The sequence below is a fragment of the Cervus canadensis genome, chromosome 27 (genome assembly GCF_019320065.1).
Source record: "Cervus canadensis isolate Bull #8, Minnesota chromosome 27, ASM1932006v1, whole genome shotgun sequence".
Lineage (NCBI taxonomy): Eukaryota > Metazoa > Chordata > Mammalia > Artiodactyla > Cervidae > Cervus > Cervus canadensis.
The window spans coordinates 3,519,925-3,533,321 of record NC_057412.1 but is presented as its reverse complement, the minus strand read 5'-3'; the positions used below and the strand labels follow the sequence as shown (position 1 = coordinate 3,533,321).

At 41.0% G+C, this 13,397-nt stretch overlaps 1 protein-coding gene across 7 annotated transcripts in view; it reads right to left on the bottom strand.

Annotated features, from left to right (window-relative positions):
• The window catches only part of TIAM1 (TIAM Rac1 associated GEF 1), a 451,745-nt gene that overhangs the window by 89,182 nt on the left and 349,166 nt on the right, over positions 1-13,397 (bottom strand). For all 7 annotated transcript variants that reach the window (XM_043448791.1, XM_043448795.1, XM_043448794.1 and 4 more), the window contains 2 exons: positions 12,037-12,207; positions 4,586-4,690 (listed from right to left, as the gene is read on the bottom strand). In XM_043448791.1, the coding sequence (XP_043304726.1) occupies positions 4,586-4,690; positions 12,037-12,207 (276 nt within the window). The remainder of the gene's footprint in view (positions 1-4,585; positions 4,691-12,036; positions 12,208-13,397) is intronic.

The window sequence follows — 13,397 nt, the reverse complement described above, 5'->3', positions numbered from 1 at the left end:
CAGTTCTAACACTGATCTTTAGTTCAGAAAATACAGTCACCAAAATTATACATTACAAAATATAATCAATGCTATATTTTACAATGTCATGGAATGCTCAATAAAATATTATGAAATGTACTTATTACTTCAACTTCTTTGGAACCTTAGTTTTTTTTCCATTTCCTTGAAAGCCAAACTCTCCCCGCTAGGTGGCAGTATATCACCATTTGTTTTGGTCATCTCCGGAAAGTTCCAAATGGCTTTCTACAGATCCAGTGGGAATATAGCTTCGTAAATAAGTTTTCCTATTCTTTCACAATATTGCCTCCTACTCTTCTTTGTAATTGGTGTGAAAGTCTTTGTGTTTTTTCACCAGTCTCAGACAATAACTTCGTATAATACTGGACCCTTGACTGTGTGGTCCTTAGGCCAGGTGAACAAAAACTGGATTTTTTAAATCTCTAAAGTATGTAAAATTTCAAGAAGGATCTGCACTTTAAAATACATTTTTAATGCAATCAGAATATCTGACACCAGAAAATTTTAAATTCCACAGTTTTAAACATATCTTTAGCAAAAAGCATCACACACATTCCCTATGCTATTAAATCAACGATGATGCATATTATTCTTTTCAAAAGCCAGATTAAAGACCATCAGATGTTAAAAAATGATCTGATTACCCTGTAACTTGGGTTGTCCAGTGAATGTCACATTCGTCTCTTACCAGGTCTTCTTGGGGCGCCTGGTCCAAGCCACTATCAGGCGCTGCCCGAACAACAGCTCACCAGCCTGAACCGTGTGTGGACCTGCGTGAATCATGCTCACCAGCCTCCTGCCTGCTCTCCCAGCCCCTTCCCCAAGGCTCATGGGCCGCACGTTAGCCACAGTGAGCCTATTAAGACAGGAGTCAAATAAAGCCCTTCTCCCTGGGGGTTGCACCTCTCACTTGCCTCCTGCTCCCCTTCTCCTCACCTCCTGGATTCAACACCACTCACCACCCCTCATTCACCCTCCCTGCTGATCCTCCTCAAACACTCGTAAACCACCACCGCCACCACCCCCTTCCCCAGCCAGGCCTTCCCCGGCTTTGTTCCCTGACCCCAGAACACATTCCTCCAAAACACCTCTAATGACTCACTTTCTCACCTCACTCACCACTCTGCTCAAACATCACGTCTAAAAGGAGCAGCATGATCACTTTCAGATGTCCATTTTTCTCTATCCATTTATATCCTAACCTTTTCTTTCCCAGCACTTAGCATCCCCGGAAATAACTAGCCATTTACCTGTTTTTGTTAAGAATATTTACATATTCTTATATCTGTCTTCACAAACTTGGATGTATTTTCCATAAAGAGTAAAAATTTTTGTGTGCATCTCAGTGCCTAGAATGGCTAGCATGGTGCCAGGCACATAACAAATGCTAAATAAATATTTGCCAAATGAATCAATCGATCGCTCGATCAGGGTTGTTCCAACTCTATTCCTATTTGTCTTTTTAAGAAAACATATTTAGTTATGGGTTTTCAAAAAAGCCAGTGCTTTTTTGAAAGCATTATCAGTCTACAGACTGGACCCAATAACCAACTAATTATGAAAAAGTAGCCAAGCAGGTATTGCTTATATTAAAGCATAATTAGCAAGTGAAAGTGAAAAGTCGCTCCGTCGTGTCTGACTTTATACAGCCCATGAATTCTCCAGGCCAGAATACTGGAGCGGGTAGGGAGTTCTCCAGGTCATCTTCCCGACCCAGCAATTGAACTGGGGTCTCCTGCATTGCAGGTGGATTCTTCACCAGCTGAGCTGCCAGGGAAGCCCATAATTAGCAAAGCAGGTTAAGTATAATACATAAGTAGAAGACTGACCATTCATGGTTTTTCATAAGCAAAGGAATCCAGAGCCCCACAAAATAAATCTACTAGATGCCCCCACCCCAAAAAAAAGATTTTTAAAATACAGTACGCACTTTTGCTAATAACTATTGATCTTCTAACTCAAGAATTTTTGACAAAACAATGGCAGAGAATAAGATGTTTTGGGACAGTCATCTATGAATGAGTCACTTTTCAGGACAGGACTTTAAACGTCTGTGAGTTTTGCTCATCCATCAGAAATATAATGGAGACAGGTTATGGAAACCAATTAGCCATGGGTGGTCTGATGCCTGTTCAGTAAGGGTCAATAAATAAAATATCTGTAAAATCTCAAAAAGCACCCAGAACACCGTGTGTTCAGAAACCCTCTGCCCTAGAATGACATCTCACCCAACTTAATGACCAAAAGCAGAGATTGGAAACCATGGATATATGGATATAATTCAAGGGGTCTGTGAACTGGGATGCTGAAAAAGCCTGAAATTTTTATATTTACTAACCTGTAACTGAAACGTAACATTTCCTTCAATTATTAATGAACGGAAGCAACAAACACGGCAACGTAAGCAGTGTGTCTATGACCTCGTCACAACCAGAAATCACAGTGATTTTTACACCACATTCTAGTTGCTGCTAATATCTCAAAATATTACTTATGCTCATCACTACTTCAGAACAATGGCAGGTGTCAGACCAACCACTGTCTGATGATTTAATGAGCTATTAAGTAAGCAGGTGTATTATCTATAATTTTTTAAATATCTTTCATAACTAATCAACACCATTAGGCCATGGGTAATCCTATGTATTCTATTTCATGGAACTGAAAACATTATTCTGAAATGGGATCTGCAGATTGTACCAAGCTGCCAAAGACATCCTAAGAACGAAAAGTTTAAAATCTTGGTAAAAACAGAGGTGCCCATTAGCAGTACTCACTCACAATCTGAACAAAGTGAGTAAGAGTATAACATTTCCTCCCCGAGGAATCTCAGAGCTGGAGACCTTCTGCAACTGGCAAGAAAGAATACCATGGTCTCCCTGTATTTCAGGGTTTTGTTTTTAAATGGCAATTGTAATATGTACATAGCAGTTGTAGATAACAAACAGAGTAAGCTTGTTAGTCTCCTATACTGGATGAAACCACACAATGGCCAAGACTTAAAAATAATAAAGAAATCAATATAATTTCAAAAGGTATGTCTTAAACATTCTCCTGTATATAAGATATGAAGAACATGGAAATTTCTTAGGCTAGATCCCTGTCATTTAGGATATAAAAGATTCACTAACTCCGAGATACAAACTACATGCTCTAATAGCTATTTCAGTGTGTTAACAGCAAAGCACTTTCCTTTCTTAAGTAAGAAAATGGGTTTTCTTTCTTCTACTCACAGAGCACAGAGTCAGGGCTTTCCCCACGCCAAAGAAAAAAATAAATCAGCCACTGTTAAAAGTACCTTTCTCTGCGTTAAACTTTATGATTTAAGTGATGGTTGAAAAATGGTCATTTTGTTCTTCTTCTACTTCATGACATGATAAGAATGCTATAAAACGCACACCCTCTCTTATATTTCATTAAAAACACTTAAAGGGACACAAGGGAAGTTTTTAAGAAGACAGAAATGTAAATTATGACTCTAGTGGTGGAAACACCACGGTCTGTATACATTTGCCAAAACTCACCAAACCATGTGCTCAGAATTGATGTTTTATTGTAGAGAAAGCAAACCTCAAGAAAAGTTGATTAGAAACACAATTCTCTACTAAACGGACTACATTTTAAATCACGCTTCCCTTTTTCAAAAGGAGACTTTTCAGGTCTAAGTTTTCAGTTCTGTTTTCCATGGTGAAAGGCTGTCTGAAGTCATACTGTTATCATTCACAGAGCCATGGCAAGCAGTTCAGTGACCCCCAGAGAAATGACTAAGTACAGGAAAGAACAAACTCCAAGAGAAGGGGCCTGGCTCCCAAAATGTTTCTTTTCTGGAACTGAAAAAAGCACCCCTTGGCTAATAAAAAAGGAACTGGTCATCATTTTACCGTATTACCATGACCACCATTTATTGAGCATCTACTATGTGAACCATGATCTTTAATCTTTGCAAAATCCTACAAAGTATTAATCACCACATTTTTGTTGTTGTTGTTGGGTTTGGCAAAGACCACATAATTACTAAGCAGCAGGGCCAGATCCAGTTCAGAATCCAAATCCCATCATGAAACTCAAACCTAGATAACTATGCCCAAGAATCTATACAAATACAATTCCAGAAGGCCAGGACATATAATTAGTTAGCAGCTTTTTTCACCTAACAGGATTTTACCCATCAATTTCAACATGCAGGGGGAAGTTATACAAAGTTGGAGCTAGTACTTTTTCTCTGACAACAGCCAACTTATCTTTGAGTCACCCATTTAAAACAAAAGACTGTCAACACGGCAAGGAAAGCTAGGAATAACTAAAATTCTATCTGAGAGTCAGTTCTGGATTTCAATTTTTCATGATAGCACAGAACTGTTCCCTGCATAAACTAAGGTGGCATTTCCATCCTGCAAAAAATATTGTGATAGGTAAGGCCATCTCCACAAATATAAGAGCGCGGAATGAGGCTCATTTATTTTAGAATTTGTTCCACTCCACCAACCATAATTAGCATGAGCATACATATAATTTAAAAATAATCTCCTACAGAATGTAAGTGGACAACAGTCATAAACATTACCAGCTCATAAATGTCCTCCTCAGGCTTCGGCACGTAATGTTGCATTTTGTTTTCTATTAGAAATTTCAGGCGCAGGTAATGAGCAGAATGATCCAGTTTATGTGCCTAGGACCGGAAAAAAAAAAAAGAAAAGAAGAGAAAAGAAAATGTCTGTTCAATAGTAAATAGATATAATTAGTTCTCCACTGACATACTGTCATGTATCCCTGAGAATAACAGGGATTGATTGCTGGAGGGGGAAGTGACATTTCTGTATTTATTAAAATGTTTATATCCCAAACCCAAATTATACTCATTGAACATATTAATAACATCTCATGAGTATCTCACATTCACTGGAAACAAATAAGTCACATATTCACTTCTGCTTATCTGATTCATTCCCTTCTTCAACATCAGGTTTGCAAGAAAACTTATCAGATCCAAAATGCTTTTAAACATAATTTCTAACACACATAGGTGATTAGAGAAGAAAAGGAACAAGAAAGGCCAGAGAGGATTTACAGTGACAGAAGGAAGCTGTGCCCAGGCAAAGTTGTTTTCTTAGCCACATGGGGACCCTGGGGATAGTTAACAGTTCATTTGCAAACGAATCAGTGTATAGACAAGGCATTTGGATTCAGTCTTATTTATATACACCCCAAGTGAGACTCCCTCCAGGCACTGCAGACAGGCGTGTGTCCAACTCTGGAAACACCCTGAACGACTGGCCCAAAAAAAACAATGCTAAAACAGATCGAATTTTCCAGGATCAAAATTTCCAGGCCTCCTGCACTGGTCGGAATGGGTCAAATAATTCTTTTCTACCTAGAAAGTCATTTGTGAATGAACTTTGTGAAAAAAGCAACAGTAGCCACCTGGTTTTATAAATAACATCCTCAATTCACATTCAAGAAGATGCGAAGGAAAAAGGAGGGAAAAAAAACGTTCTTCAAAAGTTACAAGGCAACATGAAAATGTATTGCTAGAGAGAAAAGGCTTCCCTCAAGTCTTTCTTTTTTAAAGCATCCTTATCTTTCAGAGATTTATCTGAAAGTACTACTAGTAGATAAAGATATGAATTCTAGAATTTGCTTCCCACCATCCAGGATTCGAGTCAGTGAGTAAATAGATGAAACATAATTTGATATTCTAGAACCCAGGTGTTAACTACATGACTGGCTACTCTTTTGTAAGTCTGAAATTTTCATAAACACAACATCATCACTTCACAACAGAAACTCAACTGAGGAGAATTCTTTCAAAGTAAGTGAAATTAATTTTTCACTGGCTTAATACTCTATTTACCTTCTCCCTCAACCAAAATTTGCTGGGAAAGATTGAGGGTAGGAGGAAAAGGGGAGGAGAGAGGATGAGATGGTTGGATGGCCTCACCGACTTGAAGGACCTGAGTCTGAGTAAACTCTGAGAGTTGGTGATGGACAGGGAGGCTTGACCTGCAGCAGTCCATGGGGTCACAAAGAGTCAGACACAACTGAGAGACTGAACGGAACTCAATCAAAATTTTAAAGCTAAAGTAAGAACATTTCTGATATTTATTCCAATAAATATTCAATTACACCCAACAAACCCTGTTGAAGTGTGCCAGACACTGTGAGAAGCAATGCCAATAAGGGAAATTAATAAAACATAAGTGCGGTCATCAGGAGTGTGGGAAGGGGCATGCAGAACATAGGAGGTGGGGACACTGGTAACTTTGCTTCGTAAATGAGTATACATGCAAGACAGCGATCCTGCATTGTCAAGAAAGTACAGTTACAGACAGTAGAAGGGACTTTGTTCTAAACACCTAGCCAAACGACAAAGATGTTTTCTATAGTGATTCTTGGGAACCTCCAACGTGCATCTCTTCCTAGTAATGTGATGGTTTGGAGTCACAGCCTGGACACAGCACCACGGAGCCAGCATCTTCCACGCACAGGCTTCGGGCTTTTGCTGTGGGTTGTTGTTGTTTAGTCGCTCAGTTGTGCCCAACTCTTCTGCAACCCCCTGGACTGTCGTCCACCCAGCTCCTCTGTCCATGGGATTTCCCAGGCAAGAATACTGGAGCGGGTTATGCCACTTCCTTTTCCATTGCTGTGGGTGCTGAAAACCAGATGCTCAATGACTCCCAGACCCAAACTGTCCTTGCAAAATAACTAGGGTGGATGGATAAACCTGGGAAACAAAGGCAGGGGAGCTTCAAAGTGTGTTAGCTACTACTTCTCAGAGAGCCACAGAGACAAACAACAAAGTAATAATACTTAAGAGTGCTGTGATATGCAAGAAAAGTTTACCTCACAGAGATAGAAGCTGCAAATGTTTCCCATGGACCAAGACACTCACAGAAATCTTTAATTATTAATAGAAGCAAAATATTTTGCTTCGCCATCTATTTCCAACTGAGGTGGGAGGGAAAGGGAAATGAAACTTCATGGGGTCTTGGTCAACAGGAACAAATCCACTGGGAAATCTTATCGTCATCATCATCCAAATTTGTGGACATTCCCAACAGAGCTGCCACTTAGAGAGTCTTCTGGAAACCAGACCCGAATAGCAACCTCACCCAAGACTCCTGAAACCTCAGCGTGAGAGACAGTCCACTGGCAGACACCAAAGGTCTTAAGGTGGTTTTGATGGAGGCACCATCCCTTAAACGCCACCATGCTGAAAACATTGATACAGATGTACAAAGAACAGTAAACAAGAGCCTACACTTTGAAGTGCTTAACAAAGAAAGAGAACAGAACGATGGTGAAAGAGTGGTTCTTACCACCTTCCCTCCACCACCTTATTTTCAATCTTCTTTAAGTTACAATAATATCTTGATAACTTAGAAAGATAAAAGTGAGCACACACAACAAACACAAAAATGATAAGGGTCTTCCTTGTAACCCAGGAGTCTATGGTTTGATCAGTAAATAGTTACCCTAAAACTGGGACTTTGAGTCCCATTACCAGTGAGTCTTCTCATTTTGGGAAATGTTTCTCAATTATGAGCCCTAGCGAGTCATGGCTGGTCTAACATAAAGAGAAAATCCTAATGAACTAAAATTATCAGAACTCTCAAGAATTTCAAGATTCTCCACTATTTGCAAGTCAATATCAAGGTGCTTTTTTAAAAAACAAAAAAACAACTTACCATGTTTGTAACACATCTATGTGCAAGAATTCCAAATATTAATGAATATTTTAAGACAGTAATTCTACGATGTGGCCTGCATTATTTTTTGTTGTGGCTGTTCAGTCACTAAGCTGTGCCCTGTATCATACTTGTAAAATTTTCAAGAGAAAATCTCCTAACTCAAGAGAAATTCAGACAGGAAAAAACTTAAACAGTCCAAATTTGTTTTCCAACATTTACTTACTTAAGTTACTTAGCATTTGATTCATTTTGAGACAATGAAGCCACAAATTATACCATAAAACAAATGTTATTTAGTTTAGTTGGCATACTTCTTAAAAATTTACATGTTTCTATGACTCCTCCAAAGGATGAAATATAAAACATAAGGTAGGTATTTTCAATAAGTAATCTGAGCCCATTAAAACAGATACTATACTCTTCAAATCCATCAACATTTTGTTCTTTTCTGCTCATATTCTTCCATTTCAGTCAAACTTCTTCAGAAAACATAAATGCATGCACTTAGGACATACAGAGACCCATGCATGCACGCGCGCGCGCACACACACACACACACACACACACACACACACACACACACAGTGCTACTGCAGAATTTCCAAAGGTATTTATTCTTCCCTTCAAGATGATCTTTTTATTTTTTTTAATGCCCACGTTCATTAGGAAAAGGTCACAGGTCTACACGGTAAAGGCATGAAAAAGATGCCCACGGTCACACGTGAATAATAACAGTTTAGGATGAATGAATGAATTTCTTTGTAATTATTTTAGTGATTGCAATGATCAGAATATATTCACAACCCACAGGCCAACATGCTTCCTGCTATATTTAGTAACAATCACTTTCATAACATTCAAAGCATGAATTGCACATGAAATGTAGATCTTGAAACAGTTACTATACCAGAACTGGACTGGTGCTCGGATGGCAGATGACAGACTGATGTGAAATGATGTGGATCAGACAGAATAGGAAAGAGAATGAGCTGAATGCAAGAGACAGAAGAAAAAGATTGATTATTAAGTATCAGTGAGAGCACCCATCACCAACATTGAGAACAGCAATAAAGAAATAAAAGACAGACAATTCTGACAGTCACCGTTGTTTTTTGGTCCCTCCTCTAAGGGGGGGGGGGGGAATCACTCAATGTTAATTAGATCATTAATAACATGTGGCACTGTTTTCCCTATTATCTCTTTCCCTCTGAAGAATAAAATCGGCTCCACTAATTACAAGAAAGTGTTTCCTAAAGAAGCAGTCAGCTTCAGAAGGCACCTGGCCCTGGGCACACTATAATTTACCCTACACAAATGCTTTTCTGGGGACCATCAATTTCTTACAGTGCACACCAAAGTTTTCTGTTTTTAAACTCAAGAGATGTAAGAGTGTTCCACACCATATTGCTTTCGTCTCTAGTTCTATGTTTTGGGGGCAGGGGGGGTTGGGGGGAGAATCTGAGGATTCAAGAAAAACAATAAAAACCTTTTATTGTTAGAGAAAGGGATGTATGTCACAATGACACCATTAAAATTCCATCAAGTGATAAAACCCTTTATGGGGCAGCTGGTCTAACTCATTATTTAAAGATGGTCTCTAAGTTGCCCTGACAATATTATGCCTCCTTCATTCCCTTAGTTTCTATCAAAGCAAAAGCTTGAAAAGGACCTAAAATCACTATTTCCCCTGCTCACTGTTTAACCTTCCACCAATGCTTATTGTTAAACTCTGACGCACCCTCCAATTCCTGAGAGAGTCTAATGCCAGTGTATACAGGAGGCGCCAGAGCAATGCTACTCTTTGGAAGGCCCCTCCAGAGTTCAGCTTATGTGAAAAACCCAGAGCCCTACTTCTGACACCTTCAGCTGCAGTTCTGAGAATAACTCCCACAGCTTGGCAGAATATTAATGGGTCTCTAAAGAATCATGCTAATCTATAAATAAAAGGATGCAGAAATCCTCAATAGACTAATTTCGTTAAGTAATTAAAATAAAAAATGTGAACAGAAATACCATTATCTTTAAAAAAGCTAGAATTCGTGTACATGAAGGAGTCAAAGCACGCAATGGTGTATCATTTATTTTTAACACCCATGTGGGGGCTGATTTTCAGCTTTGCCCTGAAACAAATGGTCCTTCTACTTTTCCTCTGGAGAGATGATCTGATTGATAGGCTTATTTGAGCCAGAGTGTTCTAGTTCTCCTTCACGTGAAGCCAGATTTTTCCCTTACCAAGTCCTAGTGATTTGTACTTTTTGTTAAGTACAAAAATTGCTGATGGCAGAAGAACTGAGTTACTAGTTGAGATAGTGAAAGTTATTCCATATTTATAAACCACTTGTATTGAACGAGGGCTTCCCAGGTGGTGCTAGTGGTAAAGAATCCGCCTGCAAATGCAGGAGACATAAGAGAGTTGGGTTTAATCCCTGGGTCGGGAAGATCCCCTGGAGGAGGGCATCGCAACCCACTCCAGTGTTCTTGCCCGGAGAATCCCATGGACAGAGAAGCCTGGCGGGCCACAGCCCGAAGGTCTCTACAGTCCACAGAGTTGGACATGACTGAAGCAGCTTAGCACGCACATGTTGAATGAGAAGGTTCAAAAACATCATTGGATTCATCCGGCTTCTTCTAGGATGAAATTATGACAAGGTTTCCACTTTCCCTTTAGTGATCTCAGAGAAGACCATTTCACTCCCCAAAGAAGATATTCTAGGCTCTTACACCCTTCATGGACCATCCTTCCAGATGACTGATAGCTCTTGCAACCATTTACTTGGCACAAAGGAAGCCATCCAAGTTTGGAGCAGCCAGCTAGAGATTCAAAACCTCCTTTGCAGGCCTTCCTGGTGACTCAGTGCTAAAGAGCCCACCTGCCAAAGCAGGAGACAGAGGTTCGATCCCTGATCTGGGATGAGAGCACATGCTACGGAGCAACAAAGCTGAGGCCCCCAACTACTGAGCCTGTGCTACGGAGCCTGGGGCACAACTGCTGACCCGAGCACCCTGGAGCCTGTGCTCTGCAACGAGAAGCCACGGCAACGAGAAGCCACGGCAACGAGAAGCCATGGCAACAAGAAGCCTGCATGCTGCAACCAGAGAGAAGCCTCCGCTTGCCGCAACTAGAGAAGAGCCCAACGAGCAACGACAACCCAGCCCAGCCATAAAGTAAATAAATACATAAAAGTATTGAAAGGGGAAAAAACCAAAAAACCTCCATCGCAAGTGACTGACCGTGATGTGAGCTCAGACAAGGAACCAGGGCTTTCTGAACCTCACCTTCTCATCTGTACAATGGGAACGTACCATTTCTTCTCAGACTCCATACGACTACCAAATAAGACTATTAATGCTACTAATTAGGTAAAAGAAAACCCCGACATGTAAGAAAAGTCCTGTTCTTTCCTCTTTCCCTTCTCTCACTCAAGGCAATCCAGTTCATCTAGCTGTCACTCAAGGAGGATCAAAAAATGAAACTGGGCTTACCGTGAAAACAATCACGAAGTTTCTATAACTTAAGGTGTAAGTAGAGGAAGGGAGTTCAATCACTTGCCACTTCAAAGGAAGAGGCTAACTGTGTGTTCACAGGAAGGAGAATTTCTCATCATGGACTGCAAATTTGACATTTATTTCAATGTTTCCCTACCCTAACAATGCCCATGGTGTATTAGAAACTGCCAAAGAGCAGATTACAAATAGTGCACACAATAAAGTGTTGTGTTCATTGCTCAGTCGTGTCCAACTCTTTGCAGCCTCATGGACTACAGCGTACCAGGCTCCTCTGTCCATGGGATTCTCCAGGCAAGAATAATGGAGAGGGTAGCCATTCCCTCCTCTAAGGGATCTTCCTGACCCAGGGATTGAACCTGCGTCTCCCGCACTGCAGGCAGATTTTTTACCATCTGAGACACCTGGGAAGCTCTGTGCACATACTATATGATGCCACTGAATACATGTATGTGTGCATGTAGCAAACAGAAAGCAGGGACAAACACCAAAATGTTCACCAAGGTGATTTCTGAATTTTGTGAGCAAGAGTGCCTTAATTTTCAGCTTTGTTTTTTACCTAAATTCTCTAAAACTTGTGCAATGAGCATGTAATAGGCTTTTCACAAGTCTATCAAGAACACACGGTGCAAGAAGCTACTAAGAGAATCCCTCTCCTCCTAGTGCAGAAGAATTCATGTCCATCTATTATGCGTATTATCACAAGGGGATCCAATACTGCTCTGGAATGAAATGAAGGTGTTCTTTCAAGAACCCTCCTCTGCCACCTGCTTCTGAGTGTCCGTGGAGTCCTCCAACGCAAACAGCCCAAGTGGCCTCATACCTTGCAGATCAGCTCCAGGGTGTCCCGGGCTGTGTCCCCCGGCCGGACGACCGTCAGGGCTGGCTGATTATTCGGTAGACAGAACCAGGACGGGGTGAAATACTCGTGGACCCAGATGTCACAGTCGGGATTGTGCTGGTGGACGGCAGGTAAGACCATTTCTTTCTCCCTCTAGGATAAGAAATAAAGTTAGCAGAGCAGCAAGTCAGTCTCTGAGGGTCTCAGATCCCCTGGTAGCACATGGGGATTATCCAAGAAAAGGGCCCGGGGGCAAAAGTGTGGTGGCAATGGTGAAGGACAGAGGGGACTCTCAGAGAGAGCAAGAAACTATAGAGAAAGGAGCTTTCTGGGGGTGCACGAGATGTCTCAGGTGAGACGCAGACCTCACACCTGACCCATGGCATCCACAGGTGGGCACTGCATGACTGAGTGGGTATCAAACTTTGGCAGAAAGAAAGAAACGGGTCATCCGTTCAGTTCAGCTTTCTTGCTGTGATTTCTTCCACAAACCCATTTCAAATTTAGAGCTGAGAGTCCTCTGGCAAGATGATGTACCCTGATGAGCTGTAAGTTTCAAAGGTGAATAGGAGGCTCCAAGGAAATTCTTAAAGATGGTGTTCCAACACAAGCTACTGACAACCAGCATCATTTCTGTGCTCACATTTAACCTCTGGCACAGCTCCACGAGAGACAGAGAGCTACATTTACTTTATGAGGTGCAGAGAACTCCACAGATGAGCTTTCTGCCTTTTCTCAGGCTGTGGCCATCAGTCCATCCTCTGAATCGGGGAATAGTACCAAGTTTCTAAGAGTGGGAGGAGCCATGTCCTACCTACGTAGTCAGCAGCTGGGTTATATCTAAGCCAGCTAAACATCTAAGGCAAAAAACACTCCACAGGTTGATGAAATATTAGGAACCTCGTCTCTCTGGAGTAAGCAAAGAAATAATTTCTTTCGATTTTAGCAAGGTAACAGTAATGCTGATGCTCAACAGGTGGTAAGAAATAAGCCTTGATTATTGGTTTATATCCAGGGATTGGTAAATATGTACCCGTAGATTACTGAAAATGTGCTGCCATCAGCAGATTATAAGAACAAACAAGGTTCCCAACGGCAGCCTGACAGTTGGTACTGTAACACCTTCCGTGTGTAAAAAGGTCAGATCCCAGAATGGGAGACATGTTTCTGTAAAGGCTACTAAACTAAACTCTTCAATGGAGAAGACAATTTCAGCTCTGCCTTTGAATGGCTTGGCTTTCACAGATAAATTGAACCCCAGGGAAGGCACTGTCACAACACAATCAACTTGCCCAAAGCCCACTAACTATAATTGGAAACGTCCCACTCTGTCCCCACGTGCT